A 27,936-nucleotide genomic window follows, 5' to 3' on the forward strand; every position below is an offset into this window, starting at 1 on the left:
TGCATATGCAACATGCTCTCAAAAAAGTAATTCTAACTTGCTAGTCCCTAATTTGAAACTGGTACTCATTCTTAGGGGTTATTCTGTTGTGTAATCTGAATTTGTAATCTGCGTACCCCACTCAAACCCACACCCTGCTCTTATTCTTACTCCTTCTCAAACTCATCATTCAAGTTCTTTATCTTACATTGTTTCTTTTTTTTTGTGCCCCTAAATTAAATACCATACCATCACAGCACCTGCTATTTATGCACCCATAACTCACCCCATGTTCTAGGTATTCCCAAAACTTTTAATCTCCCCCTCTCTCTCTCCCCTCTTGCCCTCCTCTTTCTACAACATCTGTTTGTTGTCTTTATCTTCAGAAGTATAAATCAATGAGGAATATTTCCAAACATGTCATTCACCATATGTCTGTCTGTTAGTCTTCAGCATGAAAATGACAAATTGATGAATAAGTTCTGTTATTGTTGAAGGAAGGTTAACAACAAAAAAAATGTTCTGTTTTGTTTGTTATTTTCTGTTTCATTTATGTCACACCACAACATGAACAGACAATTCCTACAAACTTATTTACTCTTGTTACCATATTTTTGTTGAAATACCTTACTGTTGTTTCAGTTAATTTTTGTAATTATTAACCCTTATGTTACCATATTTATTTTGAGATGTTTTGTGTTTTGTTCAATTAATTTTAAATATAACAAAGAATTTAGTAAAATAACTTAGTTATCATTAAGCTACTGTTAGGAACATAAATTGTGACTAAGGTTTGGTGGAAGATTTTAATTCAAAACTTATGAAAACAAGACATTTGTACTATTGAGCCAGAGCCGGTTTCAGTCGGGTGGTATTGAGAAGGTTAAGCTGGCGTAAAGTGGTGAGCTGGCAGAATCATTAGTTTGCTGGACAGAAAATGCCTGGCAGCATTTCACTTGTCTTTACATTCTGAGTTCAAATTCTCCAGAGATCAGCTTTGGCTCTCATCCTTTCAAGATCAATAAAATAAGTAGCAGTCAAATACTGGGATCAATGTTATTGTCTAGTGTCTATATTAAAAAAAAAATAAATAAATGCGCCCTTTTTTAAAGCCTAGCCAGGCTCATGGGCCCGGTTTCCCAGTTTCTATGGCGTATGTGTTCCCCAGCTGGACGGGACGCCAGTCCATCGCAGCATTACTCATTTTTGCCAGCTGAGTGGACTGGAGCAACGTGAAATGAAGTGTTTTGCTCAAGAACACAACACTTCGCCCGGTCCAGGAATCAAAACTACAATCTTACGATCATGGTGCTGACACCCTAACCACTAAGCTACGCGCCTCCACAGTGTCTATATTAGAAATGTTTATTATTATTATTATTATTATTATTATTATTATTATTAAGGTGGTGAGCCAGCAGAATTGTTAGCATGCCAGGCAAAATGCTTAGTGGTATTTCATCCATCTTTACACTCTGTGTTGGAATTCCTCCATTGTCAACTTTGCCTTTCATCATTTCGGGGGTCGATAAAATAGGTGGCAGTTGAACAGTGGGGTCAATGTAATTGACTCATCCCCTCCTCTAAAACTGTTGTCCTTGTGGCAGAATATGAAACCATTAAGGGGGTGAGCTGGCAGCATCATTAAGCATGCCAGGGGAAAATGCTTAGTGGCATTTTGTCTGTCTTTATGTTCTGAGTTCAAATTCTGCTGAGGTCAGCTTTGTCTTTCATCTTTTCAAGGTCAGTAAAATAAGTACCAGTGGAACACTGGGGTTGATGTAATCGACTCTCTCTCCCACACACACCACCACTTCTGGCCCTGCAATTGCTGGCCTTGTGCCAAAATTATTATTATTATTATTGTGTTGTTGTTGTTGTTGTTGTTGCCTTTGCACAGCTCCTCACACTGGAGATGTATTACAGTGTCAGCTGTTCACTACCAGTGAACTAAGGTAACACCTCTTATTTTCCGAGCACCTTCCAGAGTATTCAAGTGGTTCCAAACAGTGATGTTTTCTGCAAGTGCTCCACCCTTATTACAGCCCCTATTTGTTCCACATACTTCTTGAGATCTTTGCCCACTGTTCCCAGGGCTCCGACAATTATTAGTACTACTGCTACCTTTTTCATCGACCACAACTGCTTAACTTCCTGAGCTAACCTATCATATCTCTTGACTTTTCTTTCTTCCTTATTGCATACCTTGTTGTCAGCTGGGCATGCTATGTCTATGATCCAGCATAATTTGTTTTCTTTCTCAATTAAGACTATGTCTAGCTTCCTATTCTCAATTTCATGGTCACACTGAATCATAAAATCCAATAGGATCTTTGCATTTCTATTTTCGACAATGCCTTCAGGTTTGTGGTCGTACCAATTTTTTGATCTGTGAAGTCCATACTTGTTGCAAAGTGTCCATTATTATCATTATCATTATTATTATTATTATTATTATTATTATCATTATTATCATTATTATTATTATTATTATTATTATTATTATTATTATTATTATTATGTGGTACTGGAAGTGATAGTGGCTAAGTTGGTAGAGCTTCAGAGTAAATATTTAGCTATATTAAATTGTTGATTAACTCTTGGTCAGTCCTGACTAAGAAGAACTGTGATCAAACATGTTCCAGGTACAATAATCCTAGTGTTTTACTTTTATTTTTGTTATGTTGTTTTTTTAGATATAGTTATCTTAAACTGCATCATATCATGTGTCCATCTATTTCAAAAATAGTCTGTGGTTTCAGAGAGCTTTGATTATTATTTCTCGTAGTCCATTATCATTGGTTTTAACCATCTGGGTTCAGAGTTTCAAATTCTGCTTGGGTCACTTTCCTCTGTATTTTACCATTTATAGTTATTTTGTGATTCCTAAAGGTGCTTTGATATACAGCACTAGGTAAATATATTCAGATATATGGGTTTAGATAAATGTGTTTAGATACATGTGTTTAGAAACATAACATTAAGTAAATGTGTTGAGATACACAGCATTATCAAAATGTGTTTAGATGAATATCATTAAGAAAATGTGCTTAGATGGAGGGGTTAGATGTGTTACCTAAGGCTGTATGTCTAAACACATTTACAGCCTTAGGTAAATGTGTTTAGATAAACAGTATTAGATAAATGTGTTTAGATACATAGTGTTAGGTAAACTATATATTTTAAGGTACAGCTATGAAGTCATTTTGTTGATTTAAAACATTTATTCAGATCTAAATATATCATAATTTTGACTTCTGGAATATCACTCAGTAATTGAAAAACACTACTACAGAGAGTGTATGTATGCATGTATATATGCATGTATGTATGGATGTATGTACACACACACACACATGTATAGTGTAAACAGTTTACTAAGGCTGCCAGTAACAGTAAAGAGAGTGAAAAATTGTGTTCTATTAAAATAGTAAAAAAATTGGGCCTGAGAGTACAAGTCATTGTTTGTCCAAAATAACAGTGGAAACTAAAATATCGTCTGCATAAGACTGCTACATGTGTGTCCTTCTTTAAGATTTTAGCTTATGATTTGAAAGAGGAATTATGCTGCTATTTCTACAAATGTATAAGTAATGTTGTTGGTGTTTAACCTCTGGTTAATACTGAAGAAGCAGATCTATAATCAAAGACATTCCATCTGTGACCATTTCATCTTATATTCAGACAATGTGCCCTGGACTGCACAATCTAATATGTATTTCTTTTTTTTTTTAAGATTACAGTATGTGATTTGAGAACTTGGTTGCTATTTCCAGTAAGTCAAATAACCACATAGGGGTACTCATATGAGCTGTCTTATAATAATGCGTGTGTGTGTGTGTGTGTGTGTGTGTGTGTGTGTGTGTGTGTCTGTCTGTCTGTCTGATAGGACAGTCAAATGGTCATCTCCCAGGAATGCAATTCCAGACTCCCATTAAGGAACCACATTCCTATACACAAGTACACACACACACACACACACACACACACACATGCTCATACACACATATAAACACCCCCTACCTCCCCACTCTTTACATTATTTCCCTCATTCTTTCTTTTATCTTTTCATCTGAACAACAGAAACCCAAATATAATTAAAGGCGTCTGAGTCATGATTTGAAACCCCAACCTCAGTCTGTCTCTTTCTTTCACACACACACACACACACACACCTCTGCATGCATCGCGAGTCATTGGGAAATCAGAAGTGAGGGAGTAGGGGAGGACTGGTGTGGGTAGATTATTCTAGAAGACATCAAACAATTCCTCTCCCTTTCCCCATCTCTTTCTGCTTGGATTGCAACTCTGGAACTATAAACTTTTTTGCAATTCTCTCTCTCTCTCTCTCTCTCCTCTCTCTCTCTCTCTCTTTATCTATCTATCTATCTATTTATCTCTCTCTCTCTCACTCGGTTTTTGTCTCTAAATTTCACACTTTCTTACTATCTCTTTCTCTCTCCCTTTCTCTTCTTTCCTTTCTCTTTCTCCTTTCTCTTCTTTACTTTCTCTTTCTCTCTCTTTTTCTGTCTTGCCTTTATCTCTTCTCTACTTTCTCTCTCTCTCTCTTCCTCTTTCTTTTCTTACCTTTCTTTTTCTCCCCTTTCTCTTCTTTCTCTTTTTCTCTCTCGCCTTCATCTGTTCTCTACTTTCTCTCTCTCCCTCTATCTCACTTTCTCTGTATCTGTCTCTCTTTCTCTCCCTTTTTGTTTTCCCCTCTCTCTCAATTTCTGTCTTTCCATCTCTCTTTTTCTTTCCTTTCTCTCCCTCTCACCCTCTCTCTCTAAGTCTCTCTTCTTCTCACTCTATCACTCCTCTTTACACTGCCTCTCCCTCTTTCTCTCACCTTAATCACCCTTTGGAGTTTGTGATGTTGATGGTGGTGTTGGTATTGGTATCAATGGTGGGGGTGTTAATGATAAACTGAGATATCGGTGGAGTTGAAGAGCCGAAGATAGTGATAGTGGTGAAGATGGTGATGGTATTGACTGTTGAGATAGTGGTGGTGATGATGATATTGGTGGTGGTGGTGGTGGTAAGAATATTAGTTGTAGTAATGGTAGTAGGTAGATGAGGACGTCAATGTTGGGGGAGGTGTTGTCAGTACTGTGGAAGAGGTGGTGGTGGTGATAGTGAAACATTAAACAACATTTATCTCCCTTACCTTCCCATCCACATCCATAAATGCACAACCATCCTCCCTTCTCTTAACCCTTCCTCCTGCTTCTTGGCATCACGTCATCCCTGTCATAGAGTGGGGGTAATGATGAGAAGGGATACAACACACATCAGACAACACCACACCACCTCTTTCCCCAGTGAATCTCCTTACCACCACCACATTGCACATACACATTCATGATGTAAAGTTCTGTATCTTTAGTGAAAAAGTTGGTCGGTAGGGATATAAGGAGGGGGTGGCATTGTATAGCCTCTTTCTTTGGTCTTTCTTTCCGTCTATCTGTCTATCCTTCCATCTATCTATAAGTCAATATATATATATACCTGTCTATCTATCTATCTATCATCTCTTACTTTTCTCTCAACACACACAAATATATATACCTGTCTATTTATCTATCTATCCTTCTATAGATAGAAGGCTACATACATAGGTAAATAGATTGATAAATCAATTATTCTCTATTTATATTATCTCTCTCTCTCACTCTCTCTCTCTATCTGTCTATCTGTCTATCTATCTATCTATCTATCTATCTATCTATCTATCTATCTATCTATCTATCTATCTATTATCTATCTATCTATCTATCTATTTATCTGAGTCTGCCTATCTTTTTCTCTCTCTCTCTCTTTATCTCACTCTCCCTCTCTCTCTCTCTCTCTCTCTCTCTCTCTCTCTCTCTCTCTCTCTCCTGATTCCAGTCATTGGACTGTAACTATACAGGAATACCACGTTCAAAAGTTTAGTCAAGTATATCAACTCCCCTTACCCAGTATTTGTTTCAGTCTGGCATTCATTTGATCAGGTTCTATTTGCCAAACTGCAATATTACAGGACATAAAAAAGGGGGATATTACATAGGTTTTATGAAGCACTGGAGACAATGGTTTACACTTGTTGTTAAAACCAGCATGCATGTGCATTACAAACACACACACACACATATACATCTACATGCAGATGTACACACACATACACACGCATACTTCTACATCCATACATGTACATACCCACATAAACTTATGCACACACTTCCACCCTCTCTCTCTCAGATATGTATTTATATAGCATCATCATCACCACCACCACCAAAACCACCATCACCATTAACACCACCACCACCATCATCATCATCACTAACATCATCACCATCATCGCCAACACCACTATCATGATCAACACCACCACCATCATCATCATCAACACCACTACCACCATTACCATCACCAACACCACCTCCACCACTATAATAGATGCGTAATAATAATAATGATTATTATTATCATAATGTTACAATGGATAAATATAATTATTTAACCTAATATTTTAATCTCTTACAAATTTAAGGGTTTTTGTAAAATAGAGCCTGTTCTGATTTTATTAAGGATCTATCCCTACCCAATAAATGGCCCCAGTTGTTAACAAACTGAACCTTCTGAGATTTATGATTCAGTTAAGGGTTCGGGTATGCCCTCCTTGTATTTTCTTTGGCTCCCAAATGGAGCTTTGCAATGAATATTCATGGTACTGGACCATTAACTATGTCCTTAGACTCTAAGGAGCTGCACTTGTGAATCTTCATTTCCCCTTCCATCCCCTTCATAATACAACACATCCCTCTTCCTTCTCGCAGACCCCATAAATATGAGGATTCTTCTCTTTTGTTCTGATAAGGGAATGTATGTGTGTGTGTGTGTATGTGTGTGTGTGCGTGCGCATGTGTGTGTGTTTGTGTATGTGTGCGTGGTGTGTTTGTGGGTGTACGTATGTGTGTGTGTGTGTACTTGTGAGCATGCATATGTGTACTTCTGTATTATATGTATGCGAATATGTGTTGTGTGGGTGTGTGTTTGTTGTGTACTTGGGAACAAAAATGTGTGTGTGTGTGTGTACTTGTAAACAGGCATATGCATACATGTGTGCGTGTGTATAAATTTGTAAGTCTATATAGTATATGTGTGTATACTTGTAAACATAGACCTATACATCTGTATATGTTTATGTGTATGTTTTGTGTGCATGTAGATTTGTGAACATGCATGTATGTATACTTATGGATATGCACGTGTACTTCTTTGTGTGTGTGTGTGTGTGTGTGTGTGTGTGTATGTGCGTGTGTGTATGTGTGTCTGTATTTATGTGTACATGTGAACTTGCATGTGTGTACATCTGTGTGTGTATGTGAGTTTGTGTGTAAGTTTGTATTGTTTGTGTGTATATGTGTGTGTGTAAGTTTATGTGTTGCCTGTTTGTGTGTTTGTGTTCTTGTTTACAATTACAATTGTCTAAGTGGCTGAGTATTCCACAGGTACTTATACTCCTAATATAATACACAAACATGAATCAACTTGACACAATATGTGGCAAGGCTGATCTTTTGAATTACTGGTACTGTCTATCCCAGTCTTTTTTTTTTTTTTGTGAGAGGAGGAACTTTTGAGGATAGGAAAATGGGTCCGACCAATTACTCTATTGGTTATAAACTTATCAAAATTTTCCAACACCATTATGAAGAAGGAATTATCATCATCATCGTAACATCCACTTTCTCATGGGTCAAACAGCTTATCAAGGCAGATTTTCTAAGGCTAACCCTCATCTTCCTGTTGCCAATTCTCACCTGTTTCCAAGCAAGATAATATTTCCCCACAGCCAGAACCATGTCTGGTTGGTAAGCAAGCTACTTACCATACAACCACTCCTGCTGTTTTTTTTTTACAAATTACACCCAGATGTTGAGCTCAGAGGATGACAATGAGTATGAACACCTTCTGTTAGAAGCTTGGATACCTCAGATGAGAGTGCAAGCTCGTCTGATAAAAAAAAAAAAATTGTCTGAAAATGAAATGTTTTCTCCAAAAAAAAAATTCATCAAGGAAAGGGTTAAGAGTCACAACCCAGTTAAAATGCCAGTGTCTCAAGTTCCCTTACCACTAGGAATTATATGTATAATGCATAGAAAGTCTACAAGGTGAAGTTGTTCTTTGTAGATGATATTGATGAGCATATCTATGTTTGAATCTGATTAATATCTATGTTATTGCTGTGATTTTCATTGCTTACCATGCGCATGCCAATTTATAATCAGTTTGAAAGACATCAGCATGCATCAACTGATAATTTGTTTGTTGATTTTTATAAACAAGAGCCACAGATCATATTCAGGTTCATTGGTCAGGCAGATAGCTTATACTGAGGAAATACAATAAGATTGAGGCACTGCGGTGTCTCACCATCTCTTTACTTTAATGAATGAAGTGTGTTAGGAACATGTATCATCTGTAAGGAGAATATGGTGACCATAGACAAAATTCAGTTGCGATTTGCATATCCATGTTTAAATCTGCTGGAACGTATTAAGAATGAATATTTGTTATTGTGTGAAGATCTATTTAATTTTCTCATTGACAAAGAGGGAGTAGAAGTAGAGCAAACATTTCCACTGATATATATATATATATATATATATATACTAACTGAATTACCCAGTAATACCCGGAAAAGCAGGGGTTATTTCCAATTCGTCTTCCCATTACACTGTTTCATGTCCTATCCCATTCCTTGTTCAGTTCCTGTTTTAGTTCTGCTCCTATCCCTATCCCCAATCCTATGTCAATATGTACACACAGGTAATCACGAGTTTGAAATGGTGTATTGTAGACATATGTATGTATGTATGTATTATGTCTTTATATGTATGCGTGTGTATGTGTGTGTGTGTGTGTATCTGTAAGTGTTTCTTTGCGATGGACAGCAGAAAAGCCACCTATACATATATGTATATATATGTGTGTTTGTGTGTGTATTTTTTTTTTTTAACTACCATTCAATATGTTATACAAAATTCAAATTTTATATCTCTGAAGAGCAGAAGAGTTGTCTATAAATGCTTATCAATATAGGATTTCATTATAGGGACAGCACTTCCATGAAACAATCGTAAGATGCTTTAAAAACTTAATTCAAAAATTTTTAAACTGTCATATACATTATATATTTAAACTGATACATATTTACATATTTTGGGTCCAACCCATGCTAGCATGGAAAGCGGGCGTTAAATGATGATTTTTATACATATTTATATTTTTAATACAACAATTATTTTACACAAGTATATATCTTTCTGAAGAATTTTCTAATATTAATTTCCTGATATTAATAACAATATATTATAAAATATATATAATCGCTTGTATTAAATATATAAATACTTTGATACAACAGAGCACTCAATATAAATTCAGTATATAATATTCTCATTGAATATATTTAACTAAAGATTTATAGATGTCTTGCAAACACGACATCTATAAATCTTTAGTTAAATATATTCAATGAGAATATCATATACTGATATAAATACTTTGATACAACAGAGCACTCAATATAAATTCAGTATATAATATTCTCATTGAATATATTTAACTAAAGATTTATATATATATAATAATAATTATTTGAGGGAATATTATTCCTAACTTACCGGGAAAAATTCAATTTAGAAATACTAAATCAAATTTCACAAAATATAATATATATATATATATATATAAATTAGAAAAAAACCACCTTTTAGCAATTCAAAATGAACAATTAAATTGCAACATCTAGAAAATTACATAAAATAGAAATATTAAAATCAAAATAACAATAATATACTGATAATTAAGTAAATTGCAAAATAATAATAAAAAATAATAATAAAATATATACGTTCTTATTATTATTTTGCAATTTACTTAATTATCGGTATATTATTGTTATTTTAATTTTAATATTTCTATTATATGTAATTTTCTAGATGTTGTAATTTAATTGTTCATTTTGAATTGATAAAAGGTGTTTTTTTTCTAATTTATATATATATATATATATATATATATATATATATATATATATACTAGCAGTATTGCCCGGCGTTGCTCAGGTTGTAAGGGAAATAACTATAAAGCATTTTTAGAGAGTTATAGCCAAAAAATAAAAAAATGGAAAAAAATTATGGTAAATTTTTTTTAGTTAAAAAAGGTGGAGTTGCGTCCCCTAGACAGTTTGCGGTTTGTGTTTCTGATTCTCGACCCCATGTCGAATTTATCGATTTTTTTCAGAACTGGGGGAACTTATCAAAATTTTCGCTGCGTTAGTTTTGAATTATGACATTGGGCTATGTGTGTGTCAAGTTTCATCAGAATCGGTTGAAAGCCGTGGTCAGGGTGAGGGTACAAGCAAACAGACACACAGAAACACGCACAGACAAACTGCCGTTTATATATAGAGAGATATATACACACACACACACACACACATATATATATGTATATATATATATATATATATATATATATATTCGTCTCTAAGCAGGGTTTTCCTCCTTAAACTGTATTATATATATCATTCTGCATGCAACCAACTGTATTTATTTAAGTGCTTCCTGCAATAAATATACATTTCATTTAAATGGCTTCAAGAAAGCTACAAAATGTCACATGAACACACAGCTCTACAAGCAATACTTCTAATGACAGATATAGCTTTAAGCAAATGAAAATGATTATGGAACTCCTGTTCTCATGTCATTCACTAATTGATATATATATATATATATATATATATATATATACTGAGAGAGAGAGAGCATGAAACATTTCTGTTGTGCTTAGCCCTTTTGGTAACATGTTAAACCTTGCACCAATTAAAATGCATACGTACGGTGTACACACACACACACACAGACACACACCATATGTTTAAAGTGACAGTGATCCAATATATTTATAGAATAATGTAGAATACATGATACAGCTAGGAAGAATTAGTACTGAGATGTAATTTTTCAACTCAAGGAATACACATGTTGCAGTTGCTGTTTACTCCAAATTGGTCCAGACTTTTCAGCCATGACAATTACGCTCTTTTCATTGGCATTGTATATTTTGAGATACATTGTCCAACATGCACCTTCACTTTAAAGATGATAAAGAGCTGTTTGAGGATGATTTGGCTGCAATCTCTGGTAGATTGGGTAACCCTGTAGATATTTCCTTGTTAGCTTACTAGAAATAGATGTATATTGAGAGCTAAGATTGTTAACATGACTCATAGTTTGGGCCTTGTTTTGATATTCATATTTTGACTATTTTGGTATTATTCTAGAAGCTGGTGACAGAATTAATTATTTCTAGAGAAAGCTTTGCAATTTTGCTGCTGTGCTACATATATTTAATATTACCTAAATCTAAGTCTTGAAGTAATACAAAAATATTATAGCACCCTCTCACATAGACTCTACCTAATAATACAATAGCTTCCTCTTATATAGTTTGTACCTAGTAATATAGGGGTACTATGCTTTCTTTTGCATAGTCTGTATCTAATAATACAGAGCAACCATAGTCCCCTGTTACATAGTCACTAACTAGTAATACAAGGCTACCATGGTCCACTCTTACATAGTCTACATCTAGTAATACAGAGCTGCTACCCAAGCTTCCTCTTATGTAGTCTGAACCAAGTAATACAGGGCTAAAATAGTTCCCTCTTATATTGTCTGTACCTGGTAATATAGGGCTAACACAGGTCCCTCTTACATAGTCACTACCTAGTAATACAGGGCAACAGTAGCTTTCTCTTACACAGATTGTACTTAGTAAAACAGGGCTGTTATGCCTTCTTTTTGCATAGTCTGTACCCAATAATACAGAGTTACCATAGCTCCCGTTTACAGAGTCTGTGCCTAGTGATACAGGGCTGAAAACCTGTTTGTATGTGCATACATATGTGTGTGTGTGTGTGTGTGTGTGTATACAGTGTTATATATTTTATCTTTTATCTTGTTTCAGTCATTGAACTGTGGCCATGCTGGGGCACTGCCTTGATGGGTTTAGTCAAGCAAATCGACCACAGTACTTACTTTTTAAGTCCTTTATTTTATTGGTCTCTTGTGTCAAACTGCTAAGTTACAGGGGCATAAACAAGCCAATACCAGTCATCAAGCAGTGGCAGAAGACAAACACAAAAACAGACAGACACACACACACACACACACACACACACACACATATGATGGGCTTCCACACACTTTCAGCCTACCAAATTCACTCATAAAGTATAAGATGGCCAGGGCTAATGTAAAAGATGTTTGTTCGAAGTGCTGTACAGTGGAACTGAAGCCAAAACCATTTGGTTGCAATGCAAGCTTCTTAACAACACAACCATGTCAGCACCTATTTTACAGAACTTTGTTTTGAAGCTGTGCAGAATTTGTTTAGATTTATAAATATGTTGGTTCTGATATGATGACAATCAAGGTGACATTGGCAGTCAGTAGGACAACAATAACTTTATTTTAGCTGACACTGCAATTAGGATCAGTTGAAATGTCGCAGAGAGGGTGGGATTGACAAGCGGTTGTGTAGAGGGACTCTTGTCACTAAATGCCTATGTTTATAGTATAAATGTCTCAACTATCAAAATAATGCAACTATCAAAATACCAATGTTATTTTTCTCACTGCTGCAGTCACTTGCATCTGAACCTAGTTTGCATGGCAGACTGGTTAAGAAGTTTCTTTTGTTACCACTTGGTTCTAGGTTCAAATCCATTGTGCAACATCTTGGGCAAATGTCTTCCACTGTAGCTTTGGGTTGACCAATACCTTGTGAATTTGGTTAATGAAAATTATCTAGAAGCTTGTCATATTCACATGCACACACACACACACACACACACTTATTAACATGCACCCATACACACTTAAGGTAAATTGGCCATATTGTTAGTGTTGGATGGATTACCTTGTGGTATTTATTCTGGTTCTCTGCATTCAGAGTTCAAATCCCACTAAGCTATTCATTGCCATTCATCCTTTCAGGGTTGATAAAGTACCAGTAAAGTTCTGTACTGGGGTCAATTATTCTCTTTCTCTGTTCTTTCCCTGTCTCTCTCTCTCTCTCTCTCTCTCTCTCTCTCTCTCTCTCTCTCTCTCTCTCTCTCTCTCTCTCTCTCCCTGTCTCTCTCTCTCTTTCTTTTTCTTTCTCTCTTTCTCTCTAGCCCCTGTGACTTCATCAGAGGATGAGTATACCATGATATGGTATACTATGTATGTTCATACAGACATATACGCTTTTGGATATTCTTCCCGTTGCCAAGCTTTTACAAATATGTAAGTTGAAAGTGCAGAGCTGGCAGATGACATGTTGATAGGAAATATCAACAAATGCCAACTACAAACAATGACAGCATTGTTTGTAATTGTAGCTCAGTGCAGGTTGTAAACATCTTCTCCCTCCCTCTCTCTCTCTCTCTCTCTCTCACACACACGCACACACGTCTACACACACTGGACTTCTCTCTGTTTACTTCTACCAAATTGTCTCACAAGGTATTGGCTCATGGTTGTAGTAGAAATTGCTACACAGAGGGATTCAACCCAAAGACACATGGTTCAGATGCAAAATTCTTAACCCCACTTCCATGTCTGCACCCATATATATATATATATATATATATATACACACACACAGACACAGACACACACACACACATATATATATATATATATATATATATATATATATGAAGGGGTTGGTGATTCCTGCTGTACTCTTTCACCACTCTTTCTCCCATTCTTTCTTCTGTTGGCCTGCTCGCTTAGCCAGCAGGGTGGCGTCATTCGAAGGCCAAAACAATGCGTATGCATTGTGACCAGCGATGTGTAACAACATCTGATGGTCTGGTCGGTCACATGATCACGTGATATGTATGTATGTATATATATACACAAATATATTATGGAGGTGCTCCAGCATAGCCACAGTCAAATGACTGAAACATGTAAAAGAATATATAATATATTCATGCTTGTGAAGCCCAGAAGGTCACTGTTGAAAGAAAAGTTGATATATTTATTCAGAGTTTACTCAGATGTTGAACTCTTATCCAGTAAAATTAGTGCACTTAATCAGTGCTTATATCCACTATCGTAATCTTTTATAGGATCATTTAATAAAGAAAATTAGAAGTGTTAAGCCTAACATTTCTTCTGGTCATCAGTTACTTTAACACTTAAAGAAATCAACTTATAGCAGCAATTTTATTCTATTGTTTTTATGTTCACCTCTGCGTCACTGAAATCTCAAAGCTACAAAATAGATGCGTGATTAATTCAAAACACTATGAATAAATAAGCATTACATTAGACAGAGTAATTTGAATACTAAAAGATTGATGTTCTTTTTTTTTTCTTAATTAAAAGTTCTCTTATTGGAACTCCAGCCTGGTCTACTGGGAAAGTTAGGAAAAAGTCTGAATTATCATCATCCTTATTTAACGTCCACTTTCCATGCAAGTATGGGTTGGATGGTTTAACAAAATCAGCTTTGGCATGGTTTCTATACCCTTCTTAATGTCAACCACCTTACAGTGTGTACTGAGTGTTTTTTCCACACAACCAGCACTAATGAGGTTGCCAAGTAACTTACAAGGAAGAAAAACATTGAGAAAAGGAAAAAGGTCTCATTTGGAAAAGAGCTCCTAGTGCATGTGTTGATTCTTAATAGTCCTACAGGCAACAGGGATAGTGAATATAAATGTTAAGTGTAGTTTAGCTAATGAATATGAATTTTGTTTCTAGATCAGTGAAATAATATACACTCTGGCTCAAGCAACATTTTAGGTAGGAGAATAACTAATAAGGAGAATTCCTTTTTGAATGGTGAACAGAATGAGAATAATCTACATTTGTTGGTTTAATAAAAGGTTTCATTTAAAACTCCAAGAACAACATTAACCATTTAGTGTTCAGATTACTTTGTTAAATGTTATGCTTATTTATTCAAATAATTTTGTATTAATAATGCATTATCTTATAGCTTTGAGGGTTCAGTGATGCGATTGTTTATTTTTAGAATGACATTGTAGGGTATGTGTGAGAGGCTAGATATGATCAGTTTGAATGTAAAACCGGTAGAATATTTGGGCTGGATATGGCCAGTTTAAATGCTCAAGGGTTATTAAACATGCTTGGAACCTGAAGCAACTAAGTGGATGCAAAGCTGAAATGTTGTGACTACATCAATCTTGTTTGAATACAGAAGTATGTAGTAGTGATAATTTCATGGACACTAATCAGAATATAGTAGTGTATAATAATGTTCACTCCACTGGATGTGTAATGCCAGTGTGCATACATGACAGAGTGTAAACGCCCTGAGAGGAAGGTTGGACATAAGAAGCATCAGATGTGGTGTGTGCAAGAGAGACAACTGTGCTGGTAAGGTCATGTGTTGTGTATGGATGAGGACAGTTGTGTGAAAAAGTGCCACACCCTAGCAGTAGAGGGTACTTATGGAAGAGGCAGACCCAGGGAGATCTGGAATGAGGTGGTGAAGCACAACCTTTGAACATTGGGCCTCACCGAGGCGATGACAAGTGAACGAAACCGTTGGAGATATGCTGTGCTTGAGAAGACCCAGCAAGCCAAGTGAGACTGTAACTGAGGCCTATGCCAGTGCAGCATAACCAACCAATTTAAGAGTACCCTTTAATCATTGGGCAATAAACTGCGCTTGCAAAGACCTGTTGAGGCAAGTGAAGTCATTGTCAAGGTCAATGCCAGTACCACCTGACTGGTCCCATGCCAGTGGAACCTAAAAAGCACCATTCAAGCATGTTCGATGCCAGTATCGTCTGACTGGCCCTCATGCCAGTGGCACATAAAAAGCACCCACTACACCCTCGGAGTGATTGGCATTAAGGAGGGCATCCAGGTGTAGAAACTTTGCCAAATCAGATTGGAGCCTGGTGCAGCCTTCTGCCTTGCCAGCCCTCAGTCAAATCGTCCAACCTATGCCAGCATGGAAAGCAGACATTAAATGATGACGATGATGATAATGATTCTCCATCTCAGAAATTCAGATAAAATATCCTTTTTTTTACTTACAAAGCATGGAGGAACGAGCACAATTCCTGTGACCTTCACTGGCTCTCTGAGATTTGTGAGACTGATGTTAATGTTCCTTTAGAATCATTACACATCAAGACTAACAGAGAAGGAGTTCCAGAGGCATGACATTATGAGAAGGAAAAACTGGGTGCAGGGGTCAACGATGGATTAACCATTAAGCAAAATAAGCACCCCGGAAATGTTAAATGGTTTACAGCACAAAAGAAATCACTTTACACTTGCTAATATAATATTCGGGATGCAAGGACTGAGAGGTTGGACACAATTAAGGTGAAGGTGGCATGAACCCAGCCAACTCTGCGGAGTAGAGATCATTATAATGCCTGTTGAAAAGGCAGGTGGGCTTGGCAGTGGGCCAGAAACTAGGTTGAAGTTTTTGTGGGTGACTCTTTTAGATGTTGTCTAGGACATTTGAGTGTGCATCAACAGCACTGTCCCAGATATGAAAGTATTGCTCTATTCTTGGCCTCATCTGAGCTTTCTAGGGTATTAATAATTCTTAAGGGCTGAAGTATATTTTGACTCTGAAGAGGAAGGCCAATGATTGTGATATGATTTTATGCATGTGTTTTCATCTGGAGGGATCCTTGGTCACACTGTAGTTCAAGAGCTGGAATGATTACAAGAGCTATAGTTGTTACTGCTCATGACTGATATGGATGTAATACAATGAAGTTTTTCTTGGTATGTGAAGCATTTGTATTTTCTTGCAGCTGAGAGAGACAGGATTGACATTGAACCATTGACAGATACTTTTCAAGGTTTCTGTTTATGGAATTGATGTAGGTTTAGTGTATGGCGTCAAGGTCTGGATGATGCATGGCTAAGAAAGGTTAGGAAAGAATGAAGAGTATGTAGTTGGATATTATGGCATGTACATTATTGATGTATAGAAGAAAGTAAGACAGTGAGATGAGTCAAAACTGAACCCTGGAAGTATGTTGGAGTTGAAAGAATGAGATACTGCAAAAAGTCTATCAATCAACACAGTGGTAGTGCAATCTGATTGTAAGCTACTGATCAAAGAGATGGGAGATGGGTGGGGTCCCCTAGGCAAGCATCTTGAGAGAAGATTTGTATACCAGATACAGTCAAAAACTACACATGCACACACACATATAGATAGATAGATATAGATCTTTTATCTTTTACTTGTTTCAGTCATTAGACAGTGGCCATGCTGGAGCACTACCTTGAAGATTCTTTTTTTAGTCAAACTATTCAACTCCATTAGTTATTTTTTGAAGCCTGGTACTTATTCTATTGGTCTCTTTTGCCAAACTGCTAAGTTATGTGGACATAAACATACTAACACCAATTGTTAAGTGGTGGTGGAGGACAAACACAGACACACACACACACATATTATACATGATGGGCTTCTTTCAGTTTCCATCTATCAAATCCACTCACAAGGCTTTTGTAGAAGACACTTGCCCAAGGTACCACACAGTAGCACTGAACCCAGAACCATGTGGCTGGGAAGCAAACTTCTTGCCACACAGCCACATCTGCACCTACCATGTGTGTGCGAGTGCGTGCAAGTGTGTGTGTGTGTGTGTGTGTGTGCGCACATATCTTCTGTTGATGTATGTTGTTACAATTGTTATTTTGCCCCAGATTAGACCTGACTGTGCAGACCAATGCTCAAAAGCATTTCCACTGTGACAGTCATGTCTTTTCCCTCTCCTATATACAGTGTATCCAGGTCAACATTATCCAATGTCTGTGACCTCAGGCTAGAAAACAGTTGTTGTAGATATCATACTGAGGAATTGAAACTGTGTAGCTGTGCAAGGTGAACATTTTAACCCAACTGCTATACCTGTAGTCAATACACTGAGTTCAAATCTCACCAAGGTCAGTTTTTACCTTTCATGTCTCTGGAGCCAATAGAATATGTATCAGTGACATAATAAAGGCATTGTTTCATTTGGTGTTACTCTGTTTCATTTGCAAATTTACAATCCTTGAGTCAAAGTTGGAGATCTATATCAGAGATATAGGGTAACTAAACCAAATGGTCGACTGTTTTTAGTTCCATCTCTCTTTGTTCTGAGTTAAAATCCAATTAAATTCAACCTTGTTTCTCCCCCCCTCTCTCTCTGAATGATAAAATATCACCAGTCATCTATTGGTGTTAATTTAATTGCTATATCCCTACCATTATCCCTACTTAAAAAACTTGTAGCCTTATCAATGGGAGAAATTATCATTATTATTGTTAAGGCAGCGAGCTGGCAAAATTGTTAGCATGCTGGGCAAAATGCTTTGCAGTATTTTGTCTGCCTTTACATTCTGAGTTCAAATGCTGCCGAAGACAACTTTGTCTTTCATCCTTTTGGGGGTCGATAAAATAAGTACCAGTTGAGTACTGGGTTCAATGTAATCAATTTAGCCCCTTCCTTGAAATTGCTAGCCTTGTGCCAGAATTTGAAACCATTATTGTTCTTTAAGGCAATGAGCTGGCAGAATCATTTGTACACTGGGAAAAATGCACAGCCTCATTTCATCTGTCTTTACGTTCTGAATTGAAATTCTGCCAAGATTGACTTTGCCTTTCATCCCTTTGGGCTCAGTGAAATAAGTACTAGTTTAGCACTGAGACTGATTAAATCAACAAGCCTCCGTCCCTAAAATTTCAGGCCTTGTGCTTATTGTAGAAAGGATAAGTGTTGTTGTTGTTGTTGTTGCTTAAAGGCAGTGGCATAGCAAAATCTTAAGAGCATCAGAGTTTATGCATTGCATTTTTGTTCCAGCTTTTTCTATTCTGAGTTCAAATCAAACTATAGTCAGCTTTGCCTTTCATCCCTCTGGTGTTTATGACATAAACTACAGGTTAAGTACAAGGATAAATTTAATCACCGAGACTCTTCTCTCTTCAGAATTGCTGACCTTGTACCTAAAATAGAAGCAATTATTGACATTGTTGTTATTGTTGATGATGATGATGATGATGATGTTCACTTGGACTGACAAAAATGGGGAAACACAAACTAAATGCTTGACAGAGTCTAGTTTTGTTTCTCAGTATTCTGAATTCAAATTTCTGTCAGGGTTGCTTTTGCCTTTCATTTCTCAGGATCAATAAAATAACTAAAATATAATCCATGATAATGTGATGATAACCCTATTTGTGGTCTTGTACTGCTGGGAAATTTCCTTTTCTTCTTCACTTCCTCCACCTCCTTCTCTTCTTCTTTCTCCCCTTCTCTTCCACCTCTTTCCCTTTTCCCCTCCTTTGAACCAGATATGGTTGGTTTAAATGCTCAACGTTTTAAAGGAACTTAAAATTGTAAAGGCACTATTTTGTTGATGTTCATTGGTGTTGCTTTTATTCATCTGTCAGCCAACCTTGATTGAGCAAACCTATAATCAAAGACCTTCCAGCTGTGACCATCTCATCTATACTATGGGCAGTGCATTTAGGACTATGTTATTAACCAGTGTATCTTTTCCTTCTTTTTTAAATTGATAGTGAACAATTTGAGGGAGATTTTGTTACTGTTTCTTGTAGATTGAGCACTCGCATAGAAGCTAATTTTGATGTTGGAGTTGAAGTTCATTGCTGTTGTTGTTCAGTTCATTCATTGTTTTTTTTTTTGTTTTTATTTTTACTCAGCTTCCAAAATGAAGAGTGAATACGAGCGTCAGTTCTCTCCTGTGGACCCAGAAATTTGTGAAATTATCTATGAGGCCAACAAACTCTTTCGTACCCTCCGCCGCAAGCATGAATATGAACATACACCTTTGGGTATAAATAACTATAAAAATAATATGCAAGATGGCGAAGAATCAGGCCAGCAGCTACCCTTCTTAAAAAAACTTATGCGTCGCTCCAACTCCACAGAAAGGCTCACATATACCGGTTATTATCATACCAAGAAGCATCCTCGAAGATCAAAGTCTGCTGATAGGTCATTGATGTACCAAAAATATGACAGAAAAGGTAAAAACTTTGTACAGACATTATTACACTTGTGCTGTGTATGAGTTGCATTTGTGTGCATATAAGTGTGTATTTACATGTATATATGTGCAGTTATGAGTAAGCATATGTATGTATGATTGTGTTTAACTACACACACAGACACATACACACACACACACACACACACACACACACACACACACACACACACGCAATGTATGTGAATTTGTGTGCATGCGTGTGTATGATTTATATATAAGAGTGTATGCATGTCTGTGTGCATGCATATGTATGTACATTTATGCATTTACATATGTACTAATACTCCTGTTGATCCACCAATAGATTTGTAATTGACTGTATGTGAATATCTATGCGAATGTGTGTATATGATTATGTGTATTTGTGTATGTGTTTGTGTGTGTGTGTGTGTGTGTGTGTTGCCATGTGTTTAAGCTTGTATGCATTTATTGTGTTTGTCCATGTGTGTATGTATTGTTTTTGATTAGTCATGTATGTATACATGCAAGCATGCATGTTTGTATGTATGGATAGTTGGACAGATGCAGGCATTATTATTAGTTTCAAATTTTGGCACAACGCCAGCAATTTCGTGGGAGGGAGTCAGTCAATTACATTGACCCTAGTACACAACTGGTACACATTTCAACCCTTAAAAGATGAAAGGCAAAGTTGACCACAGCAGCCCTTGAACTCAGAATGTAAAATCAGAAGAAACACCACTATGCATTTTCTTGGTGCAGTAATGATTCTGCTAGCCTGCTGCCTATGCATTAATAATGCCTTTCATCCTTTTGGGGGTCAATAAAATAAGTATCAGTTGAGCACTGGGGTCAATATAATCAACTTACCCCCTCCCTCAAAATTGCAGGCCTTGTACAATGTTTGAAACTAGTATTGAGATGGACTCATACAATCACTAACATGGAATATTGAATTTAATCAACCCTTCTTTTTGAATAAGATTCTGTTGGTAATTTTAACACACTGTGTGTGTCATAAGTGGATTGGATTCTGTTTGTGAACATGTGTGTTGAGTCAGTGAAGTCATGGCCAAATAGGTAAGAAATTTGCTTTTGAACCTTGAAGTTGCAGGTGTAATCTTATCTTTGGTAAGCATCTTCTACTGTAGCTTTAGATCATCTCAGACCTCTTTAGTGTGACTAGATAAGCCGAAAATGTGTAGAAAAGCCTGTTGAGCACTGTAGCTAAAAAGCAAATGGTTGACTCTATTACACAATGGTGCATGGCCTGGTGATAGGAAGATTGGACTCAAGATTGTAAGGTTGTAACTTCAATTCCCACATTGGGTAGTACATAGTTTTCTTGTGCATGCCCCTTCGATTTGCATTGTTTCAGTCTACATGGTCTGATCAATAAGTATCCAGATTGTCACCGTAGTAACAAAGCTAAAGCACACAGTGTGAAGCTGCTCGGCACAGATTGACCTTGGACTCTGTTTTTCATGAGCACCAAGTTTTAATGTTCTAGCTCACTTCCACTGTTTACAGCAGTGCTTGGAAGGAAGGTGTGTAGCATGTGATTGTTGCATTGACCATGACAGAGAAAGTTGAGCAGAGAATCTGCATCAAATTTTGCCAAACAGTTAGCAATACCTGCTCAGAGACCTACACAAAGTTTTCAAAAAGTTTTCATCATTCACAACATAATCAAGGAGCTCTTGTAGAACCAAAACCTGAGTGTCTTTTTGGTTAGCTGAAAGCAGTTTTGGCACGAACTTGGCAGACACACATCTCACACCCAAATCTTCAGTGATAACGGCCTGAACTGAAACATAATTAATCTGCACATCCTCTGATAACTCATGGATGGTGATTCAATCATTTCCCCTCACAGCTGCATGCACAAATATCTGCAATATTTTTCTCAGTTCTGCGAGTCTCCCAGAACATTCATCACTATCAAAATTATTTTAGCCATCTTGGAAATGTTTGAAACACTCGTACACTTGTATGCAGCTCATACATTCCTCTCCATATACTTTCTGCAACTTTGCATGGACCTCTGAGCAGGTATCACTGTGACAACTTTCTCTGTCATGGTCAATGCAACAGTCACATGCTACACACCTTCCTACCAAGCACTGCTGTAAACAGCAGAAGTGAGCTAGAATGTTAATACTTAGTGTGCTAGCCACTACACTTTCCTTATTTTCTCTCCGTTTCTTTCTGTGTTACTTTGTGTGGAAGAGTGTAGGCTCAAAACGTTAAAGACTTTTTCACTTCCTGAGCATTAAACTAATACATCTGTTTATTGTCTACACCACCTGTCTTTGTCTTGTTTTTTTGTGAATTCTCCCTATAGATATATGTATATGTGTATGTGTGTATATATATATATATATATATAAGACAATCATTATTCAAGTTGTTGAACTGCTAGCTGCAAGCAAGAATTGTGTTGTGCTCATACTGTACTCTGTGTGTGTGTGTGTTGAATGTGATGCTGGAGTGAGAATTGTTGTGATGCAGATCAAACAAATGATAATTAAATTGTTTATATATATATATACTTACTTGTTAGCCCTTTAATTCTGTTTTTTTTAACCAAAGCTAATGTCGATGTTTATTGTATTCAGTCGCAGAAGAACCAAAGCTTACTCGCACATCTGCAAAAACTGAAAGCCAAGAAAAGACAAATTCAGGCAAACCGAAGATACGAATCAAACTTCCACCATTTGTGGCATATGGAAGCGGTTGCTCTGGTCGAGAAATGGGAGATTTGAAGACACATAACGTAAATGCAACAAGCCAGGTAAGCTATTTTTTTAGTTGTCATTGTTGCTGTTGTTGTTGCTATTTAGTCCCAGTTCAGGTGTGATGTTTCTGAGCAATGATTAAAAACATTCCACTCTTGACAATCCAGCCTTTTATTTTAAATACAATATATCTAAGATCACACAATCCAATTGACCGATTTTTTAATGATGGCAGTGTGTGAAAAGCCACCACAAGGCCCAGTTCATGTTGTAGTGTAGAAGCTTGTGTACTTCAATGACCTTGAACAATATGCCAGTAGAACACAAACTCCTGACAGAATATCCAATGCTGCTGGACAGGTCAACAGATAGAGGCCTAACAAATATGGACTAACCTCATCCCAGAGGTAAAAATAGATTTGCATAGAGCCAACGTCCTTACCTAGAAACAAGGCAGAAACATTGATGACAATTGATAACCAACAAGACTTGGGAGAGGAAGGTCTTCTCTTGGGGAAGCCTATGATCTAGAAACTACAAAAGAGGTAGGAGAGAAGATGCCCTAAAAATAGTTGGAGGTGGGATACTGAGATAGTGAACAAGAAGGGATCTAATTGGAGAGAAGCAGAAAGGACATCCCAGTGTTGTTCCCTATAATCTATGTTTCATAGGAAGTAAGGACTTAATAGTAAGTAATATGTGAAAATAGGTAGATTTATTACATTAAACAATCCTCTGGACCATCTTTTTGTATGATGGTAGTGTGTGAAAGGAGGAAGACTTGGGCCGTTATTTCTAGCATGTTGAGTAACTACATAGAATGTCCCATATTGAGACTGTGTTACTGTTAAAATCATTATTACTATTGTAGTTGTTATTTTATCCACAGATTAGTTCTAGTTGAGCAGATCTATACCTATACACATTTCCAATTGTGACCATCCCAAAACCAGATGAGTGGAAATCAGACATTTTAACCACACATCTATCCCTGTTCGTATTTACATCTTCATCATTTAAAGTCCACTTTTCCTTATTCACTCGGATCAGACAAATTTTATTGAGGTAGATTTTCTACAGCTGGATGCCTTTCTTGTTGCCAACCATCCACAAGCTAATACTCCCTGTAACCAGACAGGTTTCCATGGAAGACTAGAAATGAAGGACACCGCTTTTATGATGGGGACGTTTATTTAAAACTATCACATGAAGTCAAGGCAAGGTGACAGTTAACACACATATGCACATGCATATTTATTTATGCTATGTAGGTTGTTTTTTTTACTAAAATTATTGCCCATGGTTCTACAAAACAAACTTCCTATTCTAAAGTGGTCTAAGTTAAAACCATCTTTCAAACTGCCAGGTTAATTTATGTTCCAGACACCAGCTTAGTAATGACGAAGTTATTTTCCTAAATTCATCATTATTTTCAAAATAAACTGTAACAAAGTCAGTGTATTTCAATGGAAATATGGTAACAAAAGATCTAAGCAGTATTTCTTTTTATTATATATATTTTCTCTCTCTTCTTTTCTCAGCCATCCAAGAATGTTATTCAACCAGCTCTTCTTAATGGTGTAATAAGAGCAGATAGATTGAAGCCAACAGAAACAGCTAACCGAGCCAGATCACCATCCCCATTAACTGACATGGAAAGGAGCCACCATTCAGACACTGGTACATGGCTTTCAAAAGAAACAGCTCCTGATTGGAAAACAGAATATAGCAGTAACTTTTGTTCTTAGGGTCCATTGAAAATCTCTGTCCATTTTGTTATCTTCACTCTCTGTATATTAGGAGTCAACTGTGTTTTTTTTTTCTTTTTCATCTCTTCTATATTGAATGGTTTTTCTTTCTATTTGGGTTTCTTGTATTTGTTTTTTTTTCAATCAAATTCCTTTTCTTTGCTCCCCACTTTTAAAAAAGTTTCCTTGAGACTATCTTACAAAAACTTTGGTTGTTCCACATGTAAATCGTCAATCTAAATTCACAACCATTCATATTCACATTCACTGATTCAAAAAATTGTTTAATTTAATTTTTATTTTTTGATTTCAAAAGAGTAACAAAACAACACAAATTCTATTATAAATGATAGAATTTTATTCCTTCATTTTTAATTGAATATACATTTTCTGCATTTTATGTTATTTATTTAAAACTTTTTTAAATTAGATTCTCAACTCTCATCAAAATGATGTTTCGCATAAAATAAACTCTTTTATCACAGAAAAGAGCTAAACAAAACTGATCTTAAAAAGAAGATAAAAATAACAAAACAAAATAAAACAAAGAATGTCTGTTGTCAGTAAAATTACCACTTTGGTGGCGCAATACATTGTTTTTTTTTTATTATCTGTGGCTCAGTGTCACATCAAATTGTGAGCGCAGCAGTCTCTAGTGTGACAGGCGGAGCATTTGTGAACCCAAGTAAAATATGCTGAAGTCAAGAGGCGACTGTTTGATATCTGCTGATAGCTGAGTTGCTGGTTATTTCCTCTGAAGTTTTTTCTCTAACACTAGACATCAAATGTCTTATACTCTCATATAGATATAGATGAAATGAATAAAGATATTGTGGTATCATGATGAAAGGAACATGTTGCAAAGAATTATCCAAACACTTTAGGATGTCTGTAATTATTTGAAAAGGTGCCATGCTCAGTCAAACTTCTCTTCCCATCCTGAATCAGTATTTTATCAGTTCTATACATTTCAGTTGAACAGTTTTTGATGACTGGAGTGAAATTCAAGACATGATCATTAGCAGAGGTTCAAGGTCTATGGCTATCACCTTGCATTAAAACTGTTAACGTTACAAAAAGAGTGGAGACTCATTTAAGTAAAAGCCAATTTTGTCGCTTTCTTTCCAGTTAATAATCATAATAGTGATAAGGATAATAATAATAATGACCATAGTGATAATGACAATAATGTAGATAATAATGATAGTAATGATAATAATTATGATAATGAATCCTTCCTAATTTTGGCTCAAAGCCAGCAATTTTGTGGGTAAAGGGTTAGGTAATAACATCAACCTTGGTATTGGAACTTGACTAAATCAATCCCAAAAGGATGAATAATAAAATAATAATAATAATAATAATAATAATAATAATAATAATAATAGGATGTCTAAAGGAGTCTAAGACTTTTGAGAACAAGGAAGCCAGTGTTTCATAGTTTTAAGTGGCTGACCAATATATCACACCCCTGTTTCTAATTCAGAGGATATCAATCTAATGTAGATAATATTTTCAGAAGACTTCATACGTCTTCTGTAACAGATAAGTAAAATATAATGATGATGATGATAATGAATTCATTGAATACAGTACTCAGGTGCTCTACAACTCATCAGGAAGGGTTAAAAGAGGAGACAGATAGTGAATTTATAAGTCAAGTAAAGAAACACCACAAAAGTTAGAAATGCATTCACAGTTCACAGAATAAAACAAAGAGATAGAACAGTGAGCACACATAGAATCAAGCATTTTTCTACAAAGCATTATGAAATGCCATAAGCAGATATGAACTCATAGCCTGCCAGTTGGTAGTTTAATATCTAATTCACTTGGCTGTTTTCTTTTATGCAAAATTATAAAAAATAAAAAAAAATAAAAAACAACTCAAATTGTATGTTTATTTCTGGATAAAATGTATTGTTTCGCATGTTTAGCAAGACTTCAAGAGACCATTTCATTAAATATTCTTCCGTCCTAGCATTTTCTCTAACACTACCATTTTAACAATATTTTCTGCCGTCCTACCTTAAACAAGTGTTGCTTTGGAGATGTTCCTTGTTGCTTATCCAAGTTTGTTTTTGTTGGGTTTTTTTTAAGGGCTAAAAAAACGCTGAGAAACCTTATGGTCTTTTTGTAGCTAAAACTCACCATATTCAAATAATTATTTCTCCATCTCTTACAAACAATAAATAGATTGGATTAGTAAAAAAAAATTACCTCTTTAGACTGTAATGTTTTTGATCATTGGTGATATTTACAATCACAACCATAGGTTACTGTTTTTGTTATAACACAGTCTTTAGACAATAACACTAAGGAATTAATCAACATATAAATAGCATTGGCTTAATGGAGGCACAGACATTGTGAGACTCATCCAGTGGAGAAAGATAAAGTCTAGTAAGATAAAGTCTAGTAAGATAAAGTCTAGAAAGATAAAGTCTGGTAAGACTTATCTAGAGTAGAAGTGCTGAGATTCTAATAGCTGGAGGGGAAGATTTTCTACACTAGAAGGAGCTACGTAATGCAAGTTAGTAGCTGTACCAGGATATATAGTCCAATAGACAAATCCATTATAAGGAAATTGAGTCAGTCATAATTTAAAGCCTGTTCTATAAGAGTCGTCCACATGTATGAATGTATGTATGTATGTATGTATGTATGTATGTATGTATGTATGTAGTATGTATGTATGTATGTGTACATGTATGTGTGTATGTATGTATACATACATGTATGCATGCATGCATGTATGCCTGTATGCATGTGTGTATGTATACATACACACACATATATATACATGTATCTGTGTGTGTGTGTGTGTGTTTATATATTTATTAACATGGAAGATTTGAAAACAGGACAGCAAATTTGCTAAACTCAACAACGAACTGTACTTCCTTGTGGTACTTGTACTTATTTACAGTTAAGTTCTCTAGAAATTTGAGAATGAAAGAGATGTTGTCAAGGACACTATACAGTAAACCTTTAAACAATAAATCATGCAGATATGAGCAACCTGTCTGTTGTAGATGAAATTTTTACCCACATTCATAGTTGAAATCATTCAGTGGTAGTTTGTAAAATCCCATATGAAAATAAATGGATTTTGCCATAAGACCAAAAGTAGTATTATAAGCTGCATACTTATGGATTTATAAAAGTAAAGATTCATTAGTATTCTTAGCATAGATGAGCCACCACAGCTTTTTATGTACTGGCAAATTGTCCCTGGTACAACAAAAGGTATTTTACCTTTACAATGTTGAATTAAAGGTGAGTGCAAGTTTAAAAATATCAACAGAATACTTACTAATGAGGTGACATACTTGTTTGTTCCTTCTTGAGCCACGCCTGGCTCTTAAGGGCCAGTTTCCTGATTTCCTT

At 35.9% G+C, this 27,936-nt stretch overlaps 1 protein-coding gene across 1 annotated transcript in view; it reads left to right on the plus strand.

Annotated features, from left to right (window-relative positions):
- LOC115217489 overlaps window positions 1-26,413 on the plus strand; it is an 85,752-nt gene extending 59,339 nt beyond the window's left edge. Inside the window, exons 2-4 of the mRNA XM_029787198.2 lie at window positions 19,750-20,076; window positions 22,679-22,854; window positions 24,340-26,413. Of these exons, the coding sequence (XP_029643058.1) occupies window positions 19,758-20,076; window positions 22,679-22,854; window positions 24,340-24,546 (702 nt within the window). The 5' untranslated portion in view covers window positions 19,750-19,757 and the 3' untranslated portion in view covers window positions 24,547-26,413. The remainder of the gene's footprint in view (window positions 1-19,749; window positions 20,077-22,678; window positions 22,855-24,339) is intronic.
- The last annotated feature ends 1,523 nt before the right edge of the window (window positions 26,414-27,936 follow it).

This window comes from Octopus sinensis, linkage group LG11, assembly GCF_006345805.1.
Source record: "Octopus sinensis linkage group LG11, ASM634580v1, whole genome shotgun sequence".
NCBI classification, from domain to species: Eukaryota; Metazoa; Mollusca; class Cephalopoda; order Octopoda; family Octopodidae; genus Octopus; species Octopus sinensis.